Below are 25,185 nucleotides of genomic sequence, written 5' to 3' on the forward strand. Positions count from 1 at the left end.
CAAGCGCCTGTTCACGTCCACGCTTCGTCTGAAGTAGTCAACAGAAGCGAACTAGCAAAAAGCAAGGAAATGACACATATTTTTACTTTAATGAAGTATCTGGCATGATCTTGCCCGCCTTATCATAGTATGAGGCGCTCTTCAAGTATACTCGAACACACAGATGCAAAGCGCTGTTGCTCGACTTTGGTAAGACGCTCACGTTGGAATGGAAGTCGTAAGAAACAAGGCGACGCTTCCGTCAGAGATGAGCGGAAGAACAAGAGAAGATGCTGACCCGAAGTTCTGGGAGACATGACATGCGACGAGAAAACACCCTACAAATGCATATATTGTTAAAAACACGATGAGAACAAATCGTGTATATTTAATACGGACTGCAAATTTTGAGTGATATAATCGTGAATGGTCATTTGCTACAGACGAGTCTATAGTTGAAGTAAGATGATTCATATCCAGAAGTAACCCAAATTCTGTCCCTGAAGTCGTCGCCAATAGATATTTTCCTAGACCTAGTGTGCGTGTGCGTGCCCTATTTGCGTGACAAGTGGTAATAGCATGCCGAATATAACGATGCCAATGTCTGTTTTGGAAAGAGTCTTCTTCTCTGGGAAGGCGTCTATGTAACCATTTGCGGTGGGGTCAAATTGCGACTGCGATGACGTTGCTTCGGTCATGGAGTGCATGGCTACATATCTTTTGTTAAAGTTAGTACGTTTCATGTTGCAAAGATAGGAGGCTGAAATGAAGACTGACAAGAAAGTTCCACCAGAGAAACATAACACCCAGCCGGTGGTCCAGGTAAGCCCCTCGTCACCACCCAGCGCGCTACGTCCGAGCGCATGAACAAGGGCCCATGTTGCGATAGCGCCGGCCGGTGCAGCTAAGCTAAAGAATCCGAGGTGGGTTCGCGCCGTACGTTTCGACAGTCCCTGCTTGAGAAGAACGGACGTGAGACCAAATGCTGCGGGCGCTTTGTGAAGCATGATTGCTATGAAGACAACGAGCGATAAAGAAGTAGAAGGCGCTGTCGACGAAGCACCTAGCGCTATTCCATCTGCGCAGGCATGGACAACAAGGCCTATGGTAGTCGCTGAACCGCCCTTCCTTCTGGCAGAAGGTGCCATAGGCGTTGGGGTCAACATGGGCGGAGACGGCGGGCGACTCATTGGGTTCAGGCTCAAGGTCGAAGCATTGTGCGGTCCTCGCGCTAGATTCGAGAGCGAAATGTGCATGGGTTGATACTTGGGTCTTGTCGATTCGAGGGCTTCCGGTAGATGGTCCACGACGAACATAAGTATGTATCCCAGGATCAATGCGACACCGATGAATGCATGGGGGCTTCCTCCATCCTCATGCTCAAGGTAGCCTTGCTTGTCATCGTCATCCTCGGGCGCGTGAACGCGCGTGTGTCCTTCCTTGTGTCCCTCGGTTGAGTCGTCATCGCCGCCCTTCTGCGGGTGTGGGTCTGCGCTCACGGTCTTGTCCTTCTCCTTTTCCTTCTGCTTGGTGTCCTTTGCTCGCTTCGTTCGAGGTTCGATAAAAGACCTCTCCACAATTATGTCCGCGCTAGGAGCTTTGATCGCACCCCCTCTCAGGAAGCTGGTATCCACTGCCTCTGACCTCTCTAACATGAACTCTGCAGGGTGCTTAAGGCCAGATCGCAAAGTCGACCCAGACGGGATAGTAGGCTGTACACTCCGGGACGCGTATGTGTAGCCTTGACTCCTTGCGCTGTACATGGTCTCGATACCTTCCGGAATGATGACAATGAGCGACGTCCCCACGAGCACGCCGGTGCCCAGGAGGGTGATGACACGGAGCTGGCGCGGAGAGAGGCTAAAGGAGAGCGGTACGATGCCCGCGAGAAAAGAGCTGCCATGGTAAGCTTCAGAGTCCAAAACATGCACACGCCAACGCATGAGGAGTGAGGGACGTACGCAATGGCCATAATAGTGCTCAAAGCGAGCAGCATGAAAAGTCCGTCCCACATGCTGGGCGGTATGTGCGGCGATCCCCAGAACCTGCCAGAGGAAAATGCGCGTTGATATACAAGAAAGAACGTAGAGCGGGTAGCGAGGCGTCAATCGATGCTGTCCATGCTTCGGGGAGAACGGAGTGGTGGACAACAGTCTCCACAAATCTTTGACTCTTGAGGTGTGCGCCATACAAGGAGCTAATACAAGGAGCTAGAAGCGGCTAGTACCGTAGGGCTGATCACCAAAACGCGTAATTTCGCGCTAACATCCTCGCTGCAGCGACGCGCCTCTTGACATTTCTAGACTTACTGCTCCAGTAGACAGTCATCTTCGCACTAGCCACTCTCACACAAATCACAACCATGGATCTTGACGACTGTAAGTATTGTGTCGCATGGTCTTGCTGTCTTGGGTACATTCTGCGATGTCACTTGAGCCGTCGCAGACGTACTCAAATGCATCCAGCCCTCATGACGATGAACTGCATAATGACGAGGCTGACAATCGCTAGGGGTCACAAACTCGAATGAGTGCTTCCACATCAATCTATATCGCCCAGGCAGCGGCGAGTCCGAGCGCATCCTTGACGACTCCTTCAACCCGACCTGCACATACACCGTGATCGACGAGCAAGAGGCGATCGCCGGCTACAAGAATCCAAGCATAGAACTTGACTTCCGCGCAAACGACCTTAAGCCACGGCTCAAGATACAGTTTGACGAGAAGTTGGAGCTTAAGGGTATCTCACCCGACATCAACCAGGTCGATCTCACGCCAGAACTATTTGCGCAATTTCTACCAGAGCCATCAGAAGATGTCAAGGATGCGACGTCAAAAGACTGGAAACCTCCAGGAGAATGTCTGCACAATTTCACGCTGCAAAACAAGAAATACGAGATCTGGAAGGCGCCCATGACCAACGACGCGGCGAAGCAAATCTGGACAAATATGAGGATTCTGGTGTTGCTGTTCATCGAAGGCGCTACATTCGAGGGCCTCGACGACGAGGAGACGATGGACCGTTGGTCGCTGTATCTGCTGTACGAGGTGACTCCTCTCAGCGATGCTACGACTACCCCATACACGCTCGCAGGATTCTCTACCTCATATCGCTCATGGATCTTCCCAACCTTTGACATCATGCGCGCCACCAAGATGCTCCCATCTCCTCCGCCAGAAAGCTCAGACAGTCATACTCCTAAGTACACATCTCAACGCTTGACCCAAGATCCAGAAACCTTCCTTTTCAACGAAAAGATCAACCGTCTCGAAACTCCCTCGCGGGAACGAATCTCCCAGTTCTTAATACTGCCTCCATACCAAGGACAGTCTCTTGGCTCTCGACTATACGACACTATCTTTGAGGATCTTGTGAAGAAACAGTTCATCTACGAGATTCCTGTCGAAGACCCCAGTGAGGATTTTGATTCCATGCGAGACTACAGCGATATTGTCTACCTTCGCAAGTTGCCCTCATTCCGGACGCTTTCGCTTGCATCAAACCTCCCGCCAGAACTATTGAGAAAAGACTCGCCAATCCCCAGAGACCAAATTCTTGGCAACGGTATCGATCTGGAAGAGCTCCGTCACGAAGCCAAAATCGTTACTAGGCAATTCTACCGGATAGTCGAGCTTCATCTCCTCTCTACTATCCCGCCCAATCATCGCAAGAGAGCACGGATTACGCGCAAAGCAAAGTCAAGTAATGAGAATGACCGCAAGTACTACTTCTGGCGATTGGCCCTCAAACATCGCATATATAGTCAAAACGCCGACACCCTTGACCAGATGGAGGATGCCGCAGAGAAGGTCGAGAAGCTTGAGATGGCAGTCGATAACCAGCAGGAAGAGTACGAAGAGCGCCTCGAGGGTATTCAGAAGCGCCTCAAATGGGCGACTCAGCCAGTCTCGAACGGCGCCAAAAGCAGGAGCAAGCGGAAGAGAGCCGTTGTCAGCGACGAGGACGACGATTGGGAGGACATGGACGACGAGCCAGTCACCCTGAAGCGGAACAAGGCGTGATGGATTTTGGTATCTAGTAGTACACAAGGCGTTTCGATGGGACGGGAGCCCTTCAGGTGCTTGTGTAAAAATGGAATAGCAGGCGTATTAGGTATTGCAGACATCTAAGCTGCATGATGCGGTGGTTGGAAGTAAAGGTACATCCTCCAAGGAGCATGGCCGGAATACGCTAATCACATGAATCGTTCGACATCAATGTCTCTGAACCTAGTGAATGTCGTCCATCATGTGTACTCGGCAATTGCACGACGTACCTCCGTCCTGGTGGGGTGAATTTACCCCACATCCTCAATTTTTGGACTCCAACACGCGTGAGCTTCGTTCCCTGCAATACAACACGAACCCGTGTCTCTGGTCTCAAAATCCGCCCTGAAACCTCACAAAATGGCAGACACACAACACAACCTCACCGTCCTCATATCCGGCAATGGCTCGAATCTCCAGGCCCTGATCGATGCATGCGCATCCGGCGCGCTCCCCAACACACGAATCACACACGTTATCTCAAAGTCCGACGCCTACCTTTTCTGAGTGCATAGCGACTGACAAGACCTGCAGTCGCAAAGCAGCATACGGCCTCGAACGCGCCGCGAAAGCCTCGATCCCAACAACCTACCACAACCTCGTTCCCTACAAAAAGTCGCACCCGGACACGGATTCCGCGCGCACAGCCTACGACACCGACCTCGCGAACATCATCCTTGCGCTGTCTCCTCGCCCTAATCTCATCGTCTGCGCGGGCTGGATGCACATCGTCACTCCATCGTTCCTGACACCCATCGCCAACGCGGGCATCAAGATCATAAACCTGCATCCTGCGCTGCCGGGCGAGTTTGCGGGCGCGGATGCGATTGGACGTGCGTGGGAGGCGGGGCAAAAGGAAGGGCTGAAGAGGACGGGCGCGATGATCCATGAGGTTATTGCGGAGGTGGATGCTGGGGAGGCGATTGTGACGCAGGAGGTGGAGATTAGGAAAGGGGAGAGTAAGGATGAGTTGGAGGAGAGGATGCATAAGGTGGAACATGGACTGATTGTTGAGGGGACGAGGAGGGCGTTGGGGGGTTTAGGGCGGTGATTGAGAGGGGGTGGGATGGATATTTGATACCCTTTTTGAGAGCTTGCAGGATGGGAAGATGTTGGCTCGTCGCAAGATATAGTGCGGAATGCCAGACGTTGTGTTGCTGTAAAAGTTGATTGTACAATCGCGAACATCTCCATGTTCTATCGCCGGTACAATCTGGTGCTGGGTGGAACAGTGTCCCGACACTTGTTCTAACAACTATAAGACCTGCCTAACTGTCTAAACGAAGAGCTAGTGTCTCAGTGTTCATACGAAAGCCATTACTTTGGTCAGTTGTAGAGCAGTTGTTGGTACAAAACCAGGTGAATACAAAGAATTCCAAGGAAGACAACAACTGTGTTCAAGAGTTATTATTGATCTGACCAAACCGTCAGATATTCTACACCCATAAACAATCTTCCACGTCTAGCCGAACAATGCAATATCCTCATCATCATCCCTTACAGCAAGTCCCGGCACGCCAGCATGCCGTCAACCATGTCTGCAAGAATACATCGCTTACTTGTACCCATACTGATCAGATCCGAACAAATGACCGAGCCTAAACAAAGTTCCTAATGCATCTTGGGCATTTTCCACACGGATACTTCATTTTTATAGTCCCCTCCGCTGGATGGAGAAAAACACATACCGTGTTGTGCTGTGCGACGACGAACCGTTCGGGTGTAATGTAGCCGCACGTGTATTCTTTGTGCTTGGTTACACACATGATGTGGTTGAGAAGGTATATTGGTATAATATGGATCTAGTGTAAGTTTTTGCTGCGTGTGAATCGATTTTGGTTGCGGGTATTCTAGAGTACTTGTGCTGGTTGTTGAGTGCTTTGTACAGATGTGTTGGTGAGGATATGTTACCGCCGGCAGATTTTTATATTGGATTTGCTGGTGGGACTTCACGGTGCTGGCTGGCTTTCGTTCACAGAAGAAGACTGGCTTGCTGTCACAGGGATATGGCTCTGTTGTGGTTGTGGATATGAATCTTGTACGTCAATCGGAAGTGTGAAACTATCCGACATTGTTATGTCAATAATCGACTCCGATGTTGTCACTTGAATTCGATCAATGCTATCAATAACACATGCCTTCAAGTGAGTCGTAGATTGACACTCCCAAGCTTGCGTGCTGTACTTGAACTGAGCAATGCACACGTGTCTAATGCTTTGAGATAGGACAGTGGTCAATGCTTGTCCTTGCTCTAGCCCCCTACTACGACATACGAGACTTGAGAACGCTGAACACATGGGTTTGAGAAGCACAGTCTGTAGTTGAACGTCAAGTAAAGTACTTACTCTCAATTAAGTATTTGTGCAGCGGCAGGAAACGTGATAAAGCAAAACCTTTAACATGTGTGACACTTAATATTGAGACAACCATATATTCTACGTAAACATTGGGCAATGAAAGAGTATGTTCGGGGTCGGCTTGCTTATGGAATGTGCTGTAAACGGATCATCATTTGTTCGATCACTACACAACATGGTACAACGACATAACGAAAATTTCATCTATACACGGGAGCTGACCAAACAGGACTACACGATACTTGCGTATGATGTTTCATCTAATACGTTGTAACATACATATCCTAGCCTAACACATCATGGCAGTACAGGTTCCTGTCCCGCTCAAGTGACAAAGCATACACATTAGGTGTCATCGTTGTCGACCGCAGAGATCATCGTGGTCCCCCACGACCTCGGGACCCCCAATATAGATCTCCGTGTCCAAACTCTCCGCCATAAGTTCTATGGAAAATGGTGTTATAGTACGTCCTCCAGTCTGCCGTAGTAGCTTCTCTCATATTATCAGGAAGGGTTGGGTCATGTTCATAGAGATCTGGATTCCGAAGCCAGCGATCTCGTAATCTCATAGACATTCGCTGAGACCGACGAAGCTCTTCTGCGCTACCATCAGTTCCAGTATTTGGAGCATTTCGCCAATAGTGCCCTCCATCCTGGCGAAGGACCTGGTCGGCGATTGCGGGATTGCGTAGACCTCGGTGAAGAGGGCATGGATAGTCCAGAATTCTACTCCCTACGTATTCGGCCTGTCCGCATCTTCCGCCTACATTATCCCTGCCGGTAACGTCGCAATGCGAAGTATATGCAACAGTCAGTTCAGTGCAATTCGTAGGGGGTTGGGCGCATGAGTGGGAGATGAACTCGTATCCGCACATTGCTGTGTAAATTTGTTGAACACTGTCGATAAGTTTGATTCAGTTGCGAGAGCTCTTGTTGATGGGGTTTTACTGTCAGTAGTATGTCGATAGTTGACTTTTATGTGTAGTAGATGTTTTGAGTGATGTGTAGAAGCAGCGTTAATATACTGCTCAAGTTGGTGATAGGGCAAAAATCTGTACCTTCATGTCTTGTCCTCCAATTATCTAGGTACATATCTTCATTGATTGATACACGATGGCGCTGTAATCCACACGTGTATGTCAGTCTCTCGCCCTGAAGTTTCATTATGGATTATAAATCTTCACTAAGCCAATCAAGACATGCTATGTGAACCACTACCTGTGTCGCATTCACTTGTGAACAAGTCAATGGGGTTCGATGGCGAGGCAAGCTCATACGTACTATCTCGGTCAAAACTTCAACCATAGGCACGGTCGAGATGGATGTTCAGGAAGACGAAGAACTGACGATGTCTTATGTGACTATGGAACAAATCTTTCCAAGAGCACTCTCCGCAAGTACGTGTCTTTTATGATAGCATTTACCTAAACCCCAGCCTTCCCATACATCACCCCGGTCAGAGCTATCCTTTCGTCCGGTGGTGAATGGCTACACTTTCTCAAAGCGCCGTAGAAAATTTGAGGTCATAAGGAATAAACCGAGGATTGTTTAACAACTGATAACTTCGATCTATACTGCTCCAGCCAAAACCCAATCCGACCATACGACCCAGGCTCTAGGTCTGTATTGCTTGATCCTTTTGTGAAGTTGAGGTAGTGTGGACTCATTTGATTCAACCCGTCCCAATGCACCACCCATCTTGACATCAGTGGTGTTTCCTTTCGCAAATCCAAACGGTGACAGTGGTACAGAGAGCTGTGTCTGTATAGGTGCATCTCAGCACTCTGGTATAGACAAACTGAGTAGAGGTTTGGATTTGAGAAAGGAAACACCACTGATGTCAAGATGGGTGATATGTTGGGAAAAAGCGTGTTTGATGTTCAACATATTTAGGGGATAAACATCCCTCAATAACTGCGCCTACATCCTTACGTATAGAAATTTGATATGTCTGGTCTCGAGCGCAGGTCAAACTTCACCGTTGCTAATCTAAAAGCTCAAGCCTTGACACAAGGACCACGTGCTTCGAATTAGCTAAGTACATCACACACGTGGTGTGAGTGATCGAGATCGATTCAACAAGGAGCGGATATGTTCAGAAGTAGACAAAAGCGTAGACGGAAGATCACAATATCTCCGAGAAGCCCTATCCGTGCGTTCAAAATTCTCCTTACCAGTGCAGATATCGATGATTCGTCAAATGCACACCTCTTCTACTGAACCGTGACTACCTGTCTTCTGCCTTAATCGGGTGAGACGGGTGGAGCATGTATCAACTTTTACGTCTCATTATCCAGGGCGGAACTGACAAAGAACATTCAAAGATCTGCAAAGTCAGCCACCTATCGCTTGGGTGGTGCCTGCACAATCCAAGTCAATAGTCTTGACCTCTTTCGAGCGTATGCAGGAGGTTGAGTGCCAGTAAGACTCCGCGGAGGGAATTTGTGCAAGGACATACTGCACCACCCATGTTCCCTACGTCGGGGACTACTTATTGGTTCTCAGCGCAACTGGCCTTGCATCTGAGACGTCGTTTTTTTCATTATGGTCTACTGTTTCGTTCACGTCCAACCCATGTGGCGTATCTGAAAATGTGCGGATGGAAGTAGTACCTGCATATGTATCTGATTAAAGAGAGGCTGGGTTCATCGGCGGGCGCCGCTTTTTTGTGACTGTCAACAACCGTGTCTTATGTGATATTCCATGCATATAAGGCCATCAAATGTCAAGAGAGCTTCTTTTTCCAGCCCCATGGCTCCGAGATGTCAGTCTACCCCGCATTCATCTCAGGAGTATTGACGCGAATACCTCGGATTACGCGTAACAAGTCCAATCGAAGAAGCAGGCGTGAACGGAAGCTTCCGCATGTGCAGATCTCAAGCCGGTTATGGGCAATGAGGGAGAACAACAACATAATTAGTTCTAGCTCAGTGTATAGCGTGCTGTACGTCGTCGGATAGTATATCCAGATAAGTGAGATGCGCGTCAGATATAGACATGGCATGTGTGAGTATATGTTATTGTCTCACTGTTCCATTGGTTCGAGACGTCTAGGAGATCGACATGACGAGACACACTGATTGGATACCGTGCTAGGAGCCATCGTACCCTTCGGCGATATACTGAGAAACGAACAATATGGCGTGTAAGAGAAGTGTAAGAGACAAAGGGTAGTGTAAGAACGAAAGAAGAGGCGGGAACATCCGTGCATCCACAACAACGGAAAAGGATACACGGAAATACCGCTGTTTTTTAAGGCGGCCACTCTGGCCGTGCGTTTCCAACGTCGTCATACCGAATGCCCGGATGATCGCTCTAGCGGGCTCACTTCTCCGAGTCTAGCTCGAAAAAGAACAACATCAGATCAGAAGGAACCACTGTGCCGCATCATAAACTCGGACGTCAGGTTCAGATGCCCCACCCTCGGAACCTGTGATCCTTCGCCTCGCGGAGCGTACCAAAAGCAACGCGACGAGACACCATCGATGATAGCGCCGGAGAAGACAGGAGTCAAACACGTGGAAGCGAGAGCGGAAGATTAACAGGGTAAAGGATGAGACACGTGGGATGGGAAGGTCGACCGCTTGTCGCGACTCATGAAACCTACCGAGGAAACCCCATTGAAGATGAAGCGGTACAGAATCCAAAATTTACATCACAGCGACGCACTTGTCTTCATACCGCGGCACTTTTTTCCTGCATGCATGCAGCCCTCCTGTTGCTTTTTCATCCTTTGGTGTAACTACACCGTTATAGCAGTACCCCTGCTCACTGTAACATGCATGCACACCCGAGTTCGTACCTAGCTGTGGCTAACGAGTCGTTGTGCCGCTCGCCTCGGTAGCTTGATCCTTCGCTCCGTTACCAGGCGCTTGTATTGAATCTTTGGTACGATTCCGTAAGAATACACGTTCGGGATTGAGGAACCTATCTGTCGCATACAACGTATGGAGAGGCTTATATTACCACCGGAAGCACAACCCGTTTGCCACTACGTCTACAAGCTGGGCGCCACAGCGTGAAGATGTGATGACTAGATTATACCCCCGGGGATGCCGACGGATGTTGGTGGAAAGAAAGAAAAAAAGTCGGACAATAATCTTGCGTATTTGCGAGAAACTGACACCGCACCGCACACCTGGTTGTACGTAATTTAAGGCGGAGAGTAAACTCCGTTCCATGCGCAAGGATGACAGCCGTTCCCGCACACAACGGCGAATATGAGACTCGATACAGTGACCTCTCCGTTCCCACCCTCCGTTTGATGTACATGAAGGAGCCGACGGGTTGTTTCATAGCCTTGGCGGTTTCTTGTCATCGATTCCCGTTTGCATTCAACTTTTATTTGTGGCGTAAACTGGAGAGGAAGCGGGAAGAGAGTTACACAATATGTGCGCCGGACCGTTTGCATGCCAGGTTCCACCAAAGCGGGCAGCGACTCGGTTACCCCTGGCATATTCGCATGCATGGCGCATCGGGAATGTATTATGTATGCTTTTGCGGGGGAGCCATGATTGGAGAGTCGTTGAAAAGAAGCTGTATATGATTTGAATCTTTCGCCAAGTGCGGTGAGATCTATTGCTCTGAGACTGCGTTTGGTCAGCTCTACGGAAATCTACGTAGCGTCAATAGTTCTTGTGTGTTGATGATGAATCTAGGGTAATGGACAGATGGAGGCGTGATGGTGGAAGAAATTGAAAATTCGTGATTCTACGTATATCGAAAAGCTGAGCAGATGGTGGTATCCTCTAACATGTAAACACAATGAAATTGGACGCGTAGGTCCATATCGTTCAAGCCGGGGGAATCCGCAAGAAATCAGGGAATATTCGCCAGATAAAGGAAGACAGAACCGCAGTGGTATCGTTCGTAAGCAGGCTGACCAAGTCAAAAATAAGGAACCCAGAAGAAAAGTTGCCCCCAATAGTCCACCCATAATCGTCCGTTACGATCGATTGCCGGAGAATAGCGGCCGTGAATCTAGAAACAAGTGTCCAAGCATAATCCGATATTGTACAAGGGTAGGTTATAAGAGTAGAAAGAAAAATGTGTCGTTAGTTCTCTTCCATAAGGGCTTCGGTTTGATCGCCAGATTCACGCCATTCGCGCGAACCTACTGAAAGACGCTTGACGCCCGCGATGCGCCCCGCCCAGAGTGATTCGGAAGATGATCGGAAAGTATATGCGCGTTGCGAAGAAATAACACCGATTGCCTGCAGTACAGCTTTGCGCGAATCTCGACCGAAAACCGCAGGGTGGTTGATCCATTCCAGGCTGGATTCGAGCTCTGCGTCGAGCGCTTGCATGGTTCTCGCATCGATCCCTGCTGCAGGTGTGAAAGGACTGTTTGCATGCGGCGAGGGTGTTCTTCGGCGAATCTCGCCGCTATTGCTGTTGTTGGTGGGCGATGAGCTTCCGCTGCCCGTCGTACTCGAAGCGTCGTTCCGTCGGTGACCGGGAGGTGGAAGAGGTGGCAGGCCTCCCTTTCCAAGCCCTTTCAAGATACTTCGCGTCTCTTTAAGCAGATGATGCGCTCGGTCATGCTGTCCTCGCGAGACAAGTGTCAGTGCACGTGCCAGCATGTCTGAGGTCAACAATTCCATACGGCGCTGGACGACGTGGGGATGAGGCGGAATAGGCGGCGTCGGAGGTCGGCCATGATGAGTGTTTCTCTGTGGGCCCGAAGGCAGTAAGGTGATGGCTAGTAGTGACGGCCTCGGCAGGTGTGAAAGTGAGCCTTCTCGAAGGATATCTCCATATGTGAGGTCAGCCTGGATCAAGGGTACCTCTTCGACACTCAGAGTACGAGAGTCTTCTTGATCAAATGGTCCGCCCAAAGCCTCTAAGCCTGACACAATGGTCTCCCAAGGGTCCTGTGGAAGCTGCTCTGGTGAGCCAGCATCAGGTGCAATGGCTAGTTGCACAAGAATATCTTGAACGATTGTCAGTAATGTGCGCTATCGCCGAGTTTGATCGATAAACTGACCTCTTTTATCACCGAAGCGCAAGTCGCCCAGAGATGCTTCGGCGTCCCTTCCCGTGGCGCGTTTGGTGATTTGCAATGCTCCACTGATCTTGACAAACTTTGCGGGCGAGCCTTCCGGCAATCTCAACTTCAACTTCACGTTCTGATGCGAAATAGACTGGAGTGAACCAAGGCATCCTGCCGCACATTCGCGCAACATCATCCAGTCCTTGACGTAAGTGTAGGAAGCCTTGGTGCGTGTCGACAATTCGATCATGGTATCGGGCTTGTGGGTCAGCCCTAGGCCAAATGAGTGGATCGAAACCCTTTATGATGTTAACATTGTACTCCTCAAAGATGGATGGCTAGACACTTACTTGGCGGCCTCAGCGCGAGAGATGACGAAGTCGACACTCTCGGCATCCGATGTCGATGAGTCGCTGATGAGTAAGATGCTCGAGATCGGATTGCTTGACTTGCGCTGCATCAATAGATCCATGGCCACATTGGCACCCTCAACCACATCGGCGCGTAGACTCTTCTGTCCAACGGGTCGTATCGAGTCGAGCACTTTCGGCCAGTCCTTCCATGCCTTGCTCGTCATTCCAACAATAGGAACACCACCTCCGCTAGAGCCAAAGGTGACCAAGCCCATACGATCACGCTCACCAAGACTCTGCACGAGGAACTTGAGGGTGTCGCGTAGGAGGTTGATCTTCAAACCTTGCATCGACGACGAGACGGGGATGACAACGACGATGTCGATGGGTACGTGAACCGAGCCAGAGATGCGAGGCTCAGGCATTCCAATGCGCGAATTCGTATATTCGGTTGGCGCAGTCATGGTCGACCTAGCTCCGCCGTATGAGGAATTGACCGATGACACTCGTCTTTGCTTCTGGTAGTCGTCATCTTCCGTTCCAGAATAGTCGTGATCAAAGTCAGGCATTCCATTGCTGGTGGGGAAGTCCAGACCGATGTCCATCAAAGCGCGGCGCCATATTTCCAGCTGGTTCCTGTCCTGAAACTGCAGATGGAACGCAGGCAGTTCCGCGACGGATAGGCTGAGGGTCAGTACCGAATCCTCTGGTGAATGCTCGACTTGCTTAAGGTGCTTTTTGATGAGGATGGAACCCTTCAGTGCGCATTTAGGCTTTTTGTTGGACTGCTTTTCCGAGGCATCCCATTGTGCGTGCGAGGCGACCTTCTTTTCCTTCACACAAATAAGCATTTCCGCAAACAGATAGCACTCCAGCTCCTGCCATGACTGGCGATCCTTCCCAACCCGGATGTGGCCATGCAGCCGCAGCTTCCCAAACCGAGAGAAATCAAGACCGTGCCAGTTGTCAACACGCGCATGTAAATCCTCGGTGATTTCGTCCAGGATTTCCGTCGATACAGATGGTGTGTTGGACTGTCTGCTGCGAGCAGGCGATCTCTCGCGTCTGTGGCTTCCGGTGGCGCTAGCGATTGAGGGAAGGGGTAGGGCGCCACGGATATCCTCAGGGTCAGGCCGCCATTTCCCCTCCACCACCTCGACGGTCACTAGACACGTCAAACTCTGCTGTTGTCGCGATCTGCTAAGAGTTGGGAATTCGCTTCGAACAGTCACTGTCGGCGCAGGAATGGGACACTTCAAATGGCCGCGCGGGCTGCTTAGACTGGTCTCCATCGACTGCACGTCATAGTCATGGCGCCTGCCGTCTTGCGTCGCTGCGTAATCGTTCGAAGAGGTGATTCCGGTTGCGCCGCTGTCGCTGCGCAGATGTTGCCGTGACCGCGATCCGCCGCGATCCGAGCTCTGGTCCCGGCTGTGGCTGTGGCTTCTTTCTCGCTGCTGCGTTGGGTGAGGAGTTGTGTATCGACCAGAAACGTCGCTGTTGTTGCGCGAGCGGCCTTGCGATTTTTCTTCCGAACGCGATGTCAATGTTTGGTCATCCCATGGGGTCGGCGTGCTCTGGGTACTCCTTTGGCTACTGGTCTGGGTTGAATCATTTTGGACGGAACGCACTATAGTGCTGAGCTTCTCTATACATCCACGTCAGTACGGGTTGGCAACGCTTGTTGCTGCCACGGTTCTGCGTACCAAGGTCAAGCACGTTCCCTCCGCGACTTGTATCGAGCCCCAACGTCGCATCGCACGTGGGGCAGTGCTGTGATTCAAATTCGCGAATATACTCATAAAAGCAAGCCTCGTGTGACACATGACCGCACGAGAGCTGTAGTATGCGTTCACCACGAAGCGTATGTTCCAGAGGCTCGTCACAAACGGTACATTGGCTGCCAATGAAGGTTCGATCTCGACGCGTCCTGGACCGCTCAATGTCAAGTACACCGGCCATGCCTCTAGTGGAGCGGACAGGCGCCTGGGGGTCAAGAGTCGCGTCGCTCCGTCGCGATTGAGAAGTCAGAGGCCTCGCGATACTGGCAGGTCTGTTGTCGTTGGAGCTGCGCGAGCCGGGACGACGCCCTCCTAGAAAGTGCATGAGCGGGCCTGGTCTTTCAGACAAGTCTTGATGGTTCGGGAAGCAGTACTGATGCTATTGACCAAAGGCGATTGGAACCCGACAACCCTTTTCGTGTTCTTCTTGTGGGATTTGTTGCTCAGTAGACCAGCTTCAATAAGGTTTGCTTCAACACGGCTCGATTCGATGAGAGCCTGTTTCTGGTGATGGTGGGGGGAATTAGAGTTGTGGCCAGACAAAGGGACATGAAAACCGTTCGACATGGAAGGGGTCTTTGGGTCGCTTCAAGAGCGTTTCAGCATTCGGTGAGCACACGGAGGATCGCTGGATAATCCGCGGTCTGGGTGGCACTTTTAGGTTTGAGGCAGGTACCGGCTCGTCTGCACCATGCCAGGGTGGGGCGGACCGACTGATTCGAGTGCTATAGCAGGGGACTGCTCTAGGGTGGTTACGAAGTGGTTACGAAGCCATGTGCATGTCGGATGTCAAAAAGGAAGAAGAGACGATGCATGCGTACGGAGACGGAATCCCGCTGCAGGATAGGCTGCTGCGATTATATCTCGTGTCTGGGGACCGGCGACCACTGCATGTGCCGCGAAGCCCAGGAAAAGGCATGGCTGCAAGGACCAAGCTGCTGCACTGTCTCGGACCCGCTTGTGTTAGTCCATGCAGTGAGCCATGTCAGTCGTGAATACTCGGGGCGAATCGAATAGGGATGGTTAGCGACAGCCCGCCACTGCGCCACAGCTACAACCATTGGCAGATATATTACGCACAACCTTATCAGGGATAGTCTGTCCGAATCGACGGGATGGCCGCTCTCATTGTGCACTCTGCGGCAACCAGCCCAAGCTTGTTGTCTGATGGAAAAATCGGCGGGGGCTGGAGAGGATCAGGGGATGCTCAAACACGCAAAGTCACACCTGCCAAGTACGGTTGCCTCGTCTGGCTGGTTGCCGGCAGGATTTGGAAAGCATCGGTAAGTAAGAAAATTAGTATCTATGCACCCACGGCCGCTAGAAAAAACCGCCTTTGTTCTTCGGAAAGGTGCTTTCCACTCGTCACCTTGCGCAATACTCCAGCGTTGCGCGTTCTTGCTTCGAGTCAGACACATATCTTATAAAGTTTTGCTCTGACCGGGATATGCAGGCATGAGACGACAACGCCTCACAGATTTCTACGTGGACCCTGCCGGCAGCAGCTTGCGACTCAGTAACATGAAAGTGAACATCTGTGCTTAGACAGACCAGTGCTGTAAGGCGTCATTCATTCGCGCATGCCTTTGCCACATGATCCCCAACCGAGTACAAAGTTTATCTCTCCAAGACGGCGCCGGCAGCATTCACCCTAGCATCGTGGAAAGTCTGGGCAGACGGAGAAGAGAGCAACCGCTATGGCAGGAAGACAATAGGGTGTGCCAACGAAGGAGTGTTAGTCGCGCAATGCGTGGCCTCTATCCAGAAATAGCAGCCACCCAAGGCATCCAATTTCAAAGTAGAAATGCTAACAACAGTAATAGGGACATACTCGACGATCGCTGACTCTCTTTCTACGAACATCCCGAAGTTGATCAGATGCCAGCCCGGTTCCGTTTCTCCGAACTAGGATTGCCTTGCGTGTTCATGCACCGCCTCTCAATTCTAGCACGTTCAAAACTCACATCTAACGTTCCCCCATAGTATTTCCCCTGAGTCTCTCCTCCACCGTGTCGTCTTCCTCAGCCCTGTGAAGGCGCAGGTGCTAAGTAAAGCCCAACCAGCAAACTGTCCGCCCATCGACTTAGTCATGACCATGTTCAGCTCTCAGAACTGGAACGATAAATCATCCGACACAGATATGATTCGCTTGTTTGTCTGTGGAATATGCAGTTACACAGGATTATGATGTAGACGAAGCCAGTACATTCGTCAGCTTTTTCCACTACGGGTGCATGCATACGGAGCAACCATGGACACCGCTTGCAACGGGACCCGGGTACGAACGTGATTTACATGTAGGGTCTGCGCTACACATCAAGCACCCCGCACCACCGGCAGGCTATTCGTAGATCACAATGACATATTGACTCCTTTCCAGATCGCGTTCGTCAACACGCTGTTAGGCACACGCATTGATGACTCTTGCAATCTACATCAATTATTATGTACGGGATATTCTGTACCTCCTAAGTAGATCTTGCATTCATTATGTAAGTCTACGATAGGACTAGTTGAATCTGTTTCCATCATTACCGATTTCTCGACGGGGGCTTCTGAGAGGGTCAGGCACTCGTCAGACCTACCTCAGTTTTCGTCGACAAGCTCGCTGCACTGTGGTCTTTGCTTGCCCTAACATTTAGATAACCAGCTGACCTTGACGCCTCACTAACTGTTCGATGCTAGCCCTGCATTGCCGACTACCCGTTCCTACATCTTTCAATATTTCCAACAGGTTATCGTTTCTTTGCGCTACGGAGACGAGGCTACATACCTTCCAGAAGCCAGTTTTTGATCGGCTCCAGTTTAGCGTCCGCATGTCAAACCACCACACCAGCGCCAGCTAAATGTAGCTCATCGGGTACGCGTTGCGTGACAAGATCGTGTTTCAAATAAGCACCTACTTCCAAGTCCCCACCACCCACAAGCACTGCCCAGGCGAGTCTACGTCAGTGTGCCTAGGATGTTTTCGCTGAACGAGTTTTTGGGGAGAGTTTTCATCGAACCCTGACGAGCTGAATTCAAAACTCGTCCAACAAGGCAAAACAACGCCATTTCTTCTAAGATAACCCAATTACATGTAGTCCTCGATAGAATGTGCTGCAACTCATTCGAGATAGGGGTAATATTTACCGGGCCAAAGAAAAAGTGCATACGAGATGCCAATCTTTGGGGAGTATGATACATGGGTGTTGAGCCCCTTGCTGCCTTGGTCTCGGCGAACCTACCCTTCCCACGTCATTCTAAGTTTCCCTTCCTCTGCTGCGCGTCAAGGGAATGCGTTGGCAGAGAAAGTGTGGTCAGCACGGACTGTTAGTTCGGTTGCCTTTGGTGTGCCTCCGATGCGCGTGAAAGCCACGGCGTTCCGATAACGACTCACCGACGTTTAGAACTCACATCGGTCGCTTCTTCTCCTCACTTACATCAATGACATCATCTACCAGTACATATCTTGCTCCCGTCCAAAAACTGCGAAGGTCACCGCGCAGTAATGTATGCACGCCACAACACTACAAGACCGCGTAAGTCTTGCCTGTATTCTTACTGCCATTTTGGACATCGCACACCAAGAGACCTAAAGGAAAAAATACATCGATGTCATGGAGTACAAGCGTCCAATCTCCGATATGGAAAACTCAGCATCGCACCCGATCTACGTTTAGTCAGGCACAACAAGTCAGACACCTATTATCGCAGTTCGTCGCGCGAGGCCATCCCCCCTGACACCTCCTTGGGCCGTTATCCAAGGCACTGGAACTGGGTGACGGGCTAACGATGGAATCCACACCAGCTAGAATTTCGCTACACATCCTCCCACAAGATCTTTCGCTATGCCATTTACGGCTTCGTAATTTCTAAACATTGCGCTACCACTCGGTACGCTAGGCATAATGACCCGATGCAGTTTAGGAATGACGACAATTCGGAGCTCGTAAACAAGTCGATTAGCTCGCGGTTACAACCTGTGGGCAATTTAAAGGTAGCCTGAGGATCAGGGCGAGCAAGACACGTCGCTTAGGTTTGGCAATGCGCTAATGCTCGGTGCATTGTGCAGCGTATGTTCCAACGTTATCATAGTACTTTCAACGTTATAATAATAGCGAGCGAGCAGGTAACTCTGGCGTCCGGAGGTGCTTGTGTGACTATCTACGTGCAAAAGCCGCGGGTAAATGTCACCCCGCATTGATCTGCTCGTAGTACTGCATGCTGGTGCTTGCGGTAGGAGATCACTGCGGGCCCTACTGACATGCACCGCTCAAAACAAGTTAACGCATCTATCAGTGCGCGCGGAACACGGTGAGTCAAAAGTCTTGTGAGCGAAGAACATCTCATCTACAAAACATTATTCGTATTCTATCCTCAGACCTCACTTCTCCTACCTGGTTTTGCGCTCCTCATGGATGTCGTTCATGATTACAGTGAGCACAGGCTCTACAGTGTATGCACGTGCCGTGCATGCACTATTGTGTGCCTTCCAGTCTCGTTTCCAGTCGATCTTGGTGGCCTTGACTGCGACCATTGCGGAGCCGAAGCGCGTACATCGCCATCTGCATGTCTGTCCGACGAAGGTACTTCCACGGACCAAGCACCGCAAATAGTACGGATTTGCACACCCATTCAAGCTCGCGCTCTAGTTCTTGTCGGACACCGTCTCCACGCTACCATGATATACCATACACATGAAACCATTCAGCATACGCGATATGCAGAGGGCGAGACAGTCACACATAGAGGCGGGCCGGTTTCAACATGTTAGGGGACTAGGTAGTCCAGGCTCGCCGATCGCATGTTTTTACACGAGTAACATCACATTGCTGTAAGAGAACCACCCTTTAGTTCAGCTTCCGGTTACTCGAAGCGACGGAAGTGCGCTGCTCCATGCGTTCATGCATCTCATTACTCTCGCGACCTTGGCAAATCTGGGGGAGACGTCGCTGCTAAGGGTCCGAGAGTACCGATCAAGCTTCTGCACAAGTAGCCTGTATGCGAGTGAGCTCACTCGATCCTCGACCACGTAGCAAAACTTACTATACAGGGCTGTAATGCCTCTCTACGTTGAGAAGGAGGAAAGTTGGTCTGTTTCACTCTTCACACATGTTCCATGAATGCCAGTCCACTCACAGACGATCAATTCCTTTATCAATGGTGGCCAGGATTGATCTGATGTGTACTGGCAAGTACAATCGTTGCTTAGTCACGATATGTCACCTGCGTTAAGTCCAGAAAACAATCTCTTTCACACTGGATCACAGCTGTGCCACATAAACTAGCCGGCCGTGAAACTAGATCTGGAATTCTCCGCGCGCCCCGCAGCATGTACCCTCCGGCTCGCGAGACTATCATGGATCATCCCTGTCTGGTAGCCTTCAACTCTCTAAGCCTGATGGTATATGCCAGGGATGTCTGAATGGAGACACTCGTGTGTGTGCTAGCTGGCTCTCCCAATGCCTCATCTTCGGCTAATCTTCTGACGCACTGGTATCAGCGCTATCAATAGCTGTTACTAGACGGCGTTTTGTTTTCTAACCGGATCACCGGTTCGTAATGAATTTCATACTCTAGACCCCACTCTTCACAACTATCATTGTGGCGCATGCTTCAACTGCCGTCCAAGTCACCCTTTCTGTTCAACGATCGCATCGATATATATTGGCATGGTTGTTGAGCCTTTGAACTGTCGTTCTTATCTTTTTGACTTGCTCTTTTCGTCTAGTTTCTAAAGAGAGCGATATAACGAGACGAAAAAGAGGGGGAAGTCCCACAGATAACAGAGTCAGAGTGTATGTTTTCTGGCAAAGTGTGTGCGATTCACAACGTAGTGTTCATAGGAGGAAAAGGAACAAGGCTACTGGAGTGTCAAGGGTAAGTTGTACAGTTGAGACTGTACGGGGGGATCAGTAAATGAGTATGCGAAGGTGAAAACAGGGAGAGAAGGATCGTTGACCGGCATGAGGTCTCAAAGGTCGGACTGAAGTCAAAGGTTCTTAAATGCGAAAAAAGTTAACTTGGAAGTAGAAGATATCCGGCACACTACAGGTCTATCTGCCATCATACACTTCCATCTTATCACCTCCCTCTTTCCCAATCCGCGATCCATCTCAAGACGGACCATCTCTCACAACGTTCCCTCACCAAGACACCTCCTCAACGGGATCTCGTCGCCCGTGCAGAGGACAATCACACCATCAACCCACGCAAGCCCATCGTAGTTCTTGCTCTTGAAGGACTCCGCCTGGTAGTACGTCAAGGTGCCATCACCACCAATGCTTCCCTGCCAGATATTTCCGCTCTCACGGTGAGTCCACGCATTGCTTACAAAAGCACCGTACTTCCCAGCCGGGACCTCCGCTGAGAACCCCTGGCTCAGGGTCGACGTCCATGTCTGGCTGTAATCAATGCTTGTAGAGACCTCGAGGAAGTCCTTGACCAGCGTCAAGCTGGCGCCCACGCCGACAGAGATTGAGTTGGCAACGTTGTAGCCGCTGGACACGGTGAGGGTGGTGGGTGCGCCCTTGACTACGGCGCTCATCTGCGTGTCCCAGCCGAGGAAGTCGGAGGCCGGGTTGGGGATGACGATGGTGTTTGCGCGCTTGCTGAGGGGGGCTGCGCCGATCTTGTTGACTTCCTCGCCGCTCGCGGTGGTGAGGGTGTCGTTGAGGTAGCCGGGCTTGGGGGGCGTGACGCCCGACTCGCGGAGTGCTTGGAGTTCTTCGATATCCGCGCGCTTGACTACGGTGAAGCGGCCGTTGCCGTAGAGGATCGCGTCGTCTTCGCTGACTTGGACGGTGGGACGGGCCGCGACCAACACAATGCTGGAGGCCAAGGCGAGGGCAGTGGTGAAATGCATGGTGAATGAATGAGTGGATGGGATATCAAGGCTGGTTTCCAAGGACAAGCTGAAACGAATGTACAGCGATGGAAAGAAGATAACGTGAGATGTGATGATAAGGCATATGGTGCGGGTTGGATATGATACTTATACAGAGTTCTAGCCTACGTCCCTCACTCCTCAATTACTCTTTACTATCGGTCGGTTTATCGGTTACCATCTCTTGATTGAAAGTACTGGCGGTGGGGTAACGGTCCGAAGCGCATGATGAAAGGAATGCCGTGCAGCAGTATTACGGACGGACTGTTGGTGTTCAGATGGTGATCACCAACACCCACAGTTGATTCAACGTCAGCCTCGTATTCGTTCGTCTCGATTAGATGCAAACCCAGGGACAGAAAGTAAGTTTTCCGGACCGACACGCACAACATCCATCAGGCTTGTTTCATCGCAAATCCGGGACGCGCCATATGTACCCGGAAACGGTTCCCATAACCAGATATAACGGCCCCAAGAGTCTTGGTAACCTTATCTGGAGATCGAAGTCAAATTTGACCGGTTTTGTTCGGCCGATCGCCTCCTGTTTCGTCAAACGCCGTTTCAAACATCACGATGTTCGCCACAATACGACCGACACCCACCGATATAATCTCCCAAACTATCAGACGACTTGGCGATGATGCCGTTGAAGTACGCTGTGGCTGTGGATACAAGATATCTCCCTTTGCATGTGCGGATAAATATCTCGTCGCGACCTGCTTATACTAACAATACATAACCAAAGACTCTCGCTCTCACAGTCATCCATTCGTTTTTCCCTCCAACTTCCATTCATACCCTTCGAAACCCCTCAACCCACCAACACCAACAATGCGTTCCACTCTCCTCCCCCTCCTCTCTCTTCTGACCCTCGCCCCCTTCGTAGCAGCCGACCTCCACCACGACATCATCTGCGCTACAAAGGTCGGGGGTGCAACCGTCTACCACGCCGACGCAACAAACAAAGCCTGCGCCGCGTACCGAGCACGCAACACGGGGTCCCAACAGTGGGATACATGCCCAGACTGTACAGTGGTAAGTCATGTGTTGAGAATACATAGGAATTTGGACTGTAAAGCTAATACTTCGTGAACTAGGTCCTTGTCGGAAACCTCAACATCTGCCACTCAGAGGGGAAGCATATTGGCGGGGATGAAATGCAGTACTATTGCAAGCAGAATGGGGCTATGTCGGTTGCGTAGATGGATGAAGCGTGGGCGTGGCTTGGAGATCTTACGGTGAAAGGCTTATTGTGTCTATTTGGTCAGCCATGCATTTGTTCATGGAGATTGTCTGTGAATCAACATCTGTTCTCTTTTGTGTTCATCTTGCTTGCTGGCAACAAAGTGTTTTCCACCCAATGGAATCTAGTGTACATCTCCTATGACAGGGTAAAACGAACAAGACCAATCGAGACAATTATGAAGAGCATACTGTTCACTTGCCTTCAAAATACGGTGTCATCGTTAGATTGGAAAAACTGCTTGTTTTTCTGCCTTTACATAGGTATTTAGTATGAGTTCTACCAGTGTTTGTCTCCTCACTGTTTTGTTTCACTGTTGTTTAAAAGGACCATGATAATCTTCAACTTATCCATGCTTGTCAAAGTAGCCACTAGACAGACTACAGTAAAAGCCTAAAAATCTCATACACTACCAGAATTGAAAACGGATCTCCTTACGCAGGACCTATTGGTAAGAGAACACAGTTTTGGTAATAGAGAAGTGAGGCCAATAAATTCTCTTTTGATTAGTTTCAACTTGCAAAATTTGTTAAATGAACAATTTAACACAATTCTAACCGCTAAGAAGAGATGCCAGCGGCAGCATTGTATGTAGATAAACCAGTACATATAAAGCTTTCGCGCCTAATCTCCCTCTACAACCAAGATCATGAACAACTATCAAGCCATCCCTACTAACGAAACCTAGATATTTCGCCGCGGTGTCATGCAAAAGACCGAGCAGAGTTACACCAGGGCGAGCAATTCCCAGTACAAAAACGATGCTCCGAACATTCATGACGCAATCTCCAAATACCCGAGCCGTTGATCGTTGATTATCAGATAATGTCGATAACCGGTTTCAGACGAGAAGTTCGTCTTTAAATAAATTTGATTCCATATCAGTCGTACTACATTTATGATGCACACTAGGCGTTAAGGAAAGAAACAGACCAAAGTGCCGATATGTTGGAAAGGGTCATAGTCTCCATCTCATTTCACAGCACGTCAAAACCAAGATGCAACTGACAGGATATATCGTGATATCATTACTATTTTCTACTCATAACCAGGTTGGCATGGAGAAATCTAGTTCTCCAGCACATACCTGTACCTCGCCTTGCCGGCCTCCATATCAACAACCGTCTTGTTGGCGTCCTTCATGGGGCGCTTCTGGATCCAGGGCTTGACCTTCTTCTCCGCGGCAATCTCGAGCATCTCTGAGATTTCCTTGGGCGTGCCGATGGCGCTGCCGCCGACCTTGATGCCGCTTGCGATGAGGGTGAAGGCGTTGATGTTGGGGAGCTTGCCGCCGTCGGGAGCACTGAAGGGAGTTAGTCGTGTTTTTCAGAAACCCCAATGGGGAAAATGTATGAAAGGGAGCACATACCCAACCTGGATGAAGGTACCCTTTGTCTTCAACAGCTGCAGGTACTGGTCCAATGGCATCTTCTCGCTGCTCACTGTGCAGACGATGAGATCAAGCGTCTGGGCGTTCTTCTTGGCCCAGTCCTCGTCCTCGTCGGTCGCAATGTACTGATCCGCACCGAGCTGGAGCACCTCGTCGCGCTTCTCCGCTTTCCGCGAGATACCGACGACCTTGTCTGCCTCCAGTGCCTTGGCGAACAGCACACCGAAGTGTCCAAGTCCACCAACACCGACAATACCAACCGTCTTGCCGGGCCCGCATCCGTTCTGCTTCAGCGGCGAGAAGACGGTGATACCACCGCACAGCATGGGCGCTGCGTCAGCAGAGTCGAGACCCTCGGGGATGGGCAGGACGAAGTGTCCGTTTGTGCGGTTGTGTGTGGCGTATCCACCGTAGGACTTGCCCTCGTCGTTGGGGTAGACGGAGCCGTATGTGTTGACGTTGGCGCGGCGGCAGTGGTTCTCAGCGCCGGTGGAGCAGTCGGGGCAGTCCTTCTGCAGGCAGGAACGGGCCTGGGCGCCGACACCTACACGGTCTCCCTCCTTGACGTGCTTGACGTTGCTGCCGACCTTGACGGCCTTGCCGATGATCTCGTGGCCGACAACGCAGGCTGGGGGGGTGTTAGTCTCGATGTCATCTCCCACAACCCACTATGTGCGATTGGGAATCGGGGCAGGACGTACGGTAAGGAGTAGGACTCCACCCTGACTTCAGGACGTGAAGGTCTGATCCGCACACTCCGCAATGGGAAATCTCGATATCGACATCATCCTCTGACCACTTCTTGGGCTCGAACGAGCCCCACTCCATCTTGCCCTCAACGGACTTCTCGTCCTTGCCGAGCCATCCCTCGAACTTTGTGGCAGCCATAATATCGGTTGGAAGTGGTGTAAAGTGGTGTAATTTAGGTAGTTGGTGTGTTGTTTGTTGCGTAGATTGATGAGCAGAAACTTTTGGATCCGGCTCCCCCGTCACTTAAATATGCATCCAGCTCGTACCCCACCACGTCACAAAGCCATTATGTCCGCCGCAAACTCCGGAACATGACGTTCTGATCCCCATATTGCTCCGTAGACAGCCGTACACGTCATGAAGAAGATTTGATAGCGACCCAGAATTTTTTCGGCGGAGCTCGGCTCCTATTGGCTGGAGGGCTCT

At 50.6% G+C, this 25,185-nt stretch overlaps 7 protein-coding genes across 7 annotated transcripts; 3 read left to right on the plus strand and 4 right to left on the minus strand.

The window, feature by feature from the left end:
• Positions 1-372: 372 nt before the first annotated feature.
• P153DRAFT_369408 (Zinc/iron permease) lies at positions 373-2,127 on the minus strand. The gene is made up of 3 exons (XM_033668765.1): positions 1,941-2,127; positions 757-1,875; positions 373-696 (listed from the first exon to the last, which is right to left on the minus strand). The coding sequence occupies exons 1-3, from the start codon at positions 1,991-1,993 to the stop codon at positions 513-515; spliced, it is 1,356 nt and encodes a 451-aa protein (XP_033520427.1). The 5' UTR covers positions 1,994-2,127; the 3' UTR covers positions 373-512.
• Positions 2,128-2,341: 214 nt separating this feature from the next.
• P153DRAFT_388787 (histone acetyltransferase type B) lies at positions 2,342-4,001 on the plus strand (the record flags this gene model as incomplete). Its single annotated transcript, XM_033670779.1, has 2 exons — positions 2,342-2,357; positions 2,491-4,001. 2 exons carry the CDS (start codon positions 2,342-2,344, stop codon positions 3,999-4,001), a joined length of 1,527 nt encoding a protein of 508 aa, XP_033520428.1.
• Positions 4,002-4,309: 308 nt separating this feature from the next.
• Positions 4,310-5,405, plus strand: P153DRAFT_369410 (phosphoribosylglycinamide formyltransferase). Its single transcript, XM_033668766.1, has 2 exons — positions 4,310-4,510; positions 4,560-5,405. The coding sequence occupies exons 1-2, from the start codon at positions 4,386-4,388 to the stop codon at positions 5,074-5,076; spliced, it is 642 nt and encodes a 213-aa protein (XP_033520429.1). The 5' UTR covers positions 4,310-4,385; the 3' UTR covers positions 5,077-5,405.
• A 6,031-nt stretch (positions 5,406-11,436) lies between these two features.
• On the minus strand, positions 11,437-14,833 carry P153DRAFT_359710 (von Willebrand and RING finger domain-containing protein; the record flags this gene model as incomplete). Its single annotated transcript, XM_033666881.1, has 4 exons — positions 11,437-12,314; positions 12,369-12,673; positions 12,725-14,375; positions 14,434-14,833. 4 exons carry the CDS (start codon positions 14,831-14,833, stop codon positions 11,437-11,439), a joined length of 3,234 nt encoding a protein of 1,077 aa, XP_033520430.1.
• A 5,790-nt stretch (positions 14,834-20,623) lies between these two features.
• P153DRAFT_399508 (uncharacterized protein) lies at positions 20,624-21,457 on the minus strand (the record flags this gene model as incomplete). The annotated part of the gene is made up of 1 exon (XM_033671733.1): positions 20,624-21,457. The coding sequence occupies exon 1, from the start codon at positions 21,353-21,355 to the stop codon at positions 20,624-20,626; it is 732 nt and encodes a 243-aa protein (XP_033520431.1). The 5' UTR covers positions 21,356-21,457.
• Positions 21,458-22,207: 750 nt separating this feature from the next.
• Positions 22,208-22,629, plus strand: P153DRAFT_346859 (uncharacterized protein; the record flags this gene model as incomplete). The annotated part of the gene is made up of 2 exons (XM_033666142.1): positions 22,208-22,411; positions 22,474-22,629. 2 exons carry the CDS (start codon positions 22,208-22,210, stop codon positions 22,576-22,578), a joined length of 309 nt encoding a protein of 102 aa, XP_033520432.1. The 3' UTR covers positions 22,579-22,629.
• Positions 22,630-23,687: 1,058 nt separating this feature from the next.
• Positions 23,688-24,897, minus strand: P153DRAFT_388792 (alcohol dehydrogenase-like protein; the record flags this gene model as incomplete). The annotated part of the gene is made up of 3 exons (XM_033670780.1): positions 23,688-23,922; positions 23,989-24,637; positions 24,711-24,897. 3 exons carry the CDS (start codon positions 24,895-24,897, stop codon positions 23,688-23,690), a joined length of 1,071 nt encoding a protein of 356 aa, XP_033520433.1.
• Between the last annotated feature and the right edge of the window lie 288 nt (positions 24,898-25,185).

This window comes from Dothidotthia symphoricarpi (genome assembly GCF_010015815.1).
Source record: "Dothidotthia symphoricarpi CBS 119687 unplaced genomic scaffold P153scaffold_18, whole genome shotgun sequence".
In the NCBI taxonomy this organism is placed as follows: domain Eukaryota; kingdom Fungi; phylum Ascomycota; class Dothideomycetes; order Pleosporales; family Dothidotthiaceae; genus Dothidotthia; species Dothidotthia symphoricarpi.

Excerpts from the sequence above, each read along its gene's own strand:
- P153DRAFT_369408 (XM_033668765.1), bottom strand. The coding sequence starts at position 1,993 with ATGTGGGACGGACTTTTCATGCTGCTCGCTTTGAGCACTATTATGGCC. Across the intron at positions 1,876-1,940 it reads AGCACTATTATGGCCATTGC|CTCTTTTCTCGCGGGCATCG; the intron begins GTACGTCCCTCA and ends TTACCATGGCAG. Across the intron at positions 697-756 it reads TTCTCTGGTGGAACTTTCTT|ATATGTAGCCATGCACTCCA; the intron begins GTCAGTCTTCAT and ends CTTTAACAAAAG.
- P153DRAFT_369410 (XM_033668766.1), top strand. The coding sequence starts at position 4,386 with ATGGCAGACACACAACACAACCTCACCGTCCTCATATCCGGCAATGGC. Across the intron at positions 4,511-4,559 it reads ATCACACACGTTATCTCAAA|TCGCAAAGCAGCATACGGCC; the intron begins GTCCGACGCCTA and ends CAAGACCTGCAG.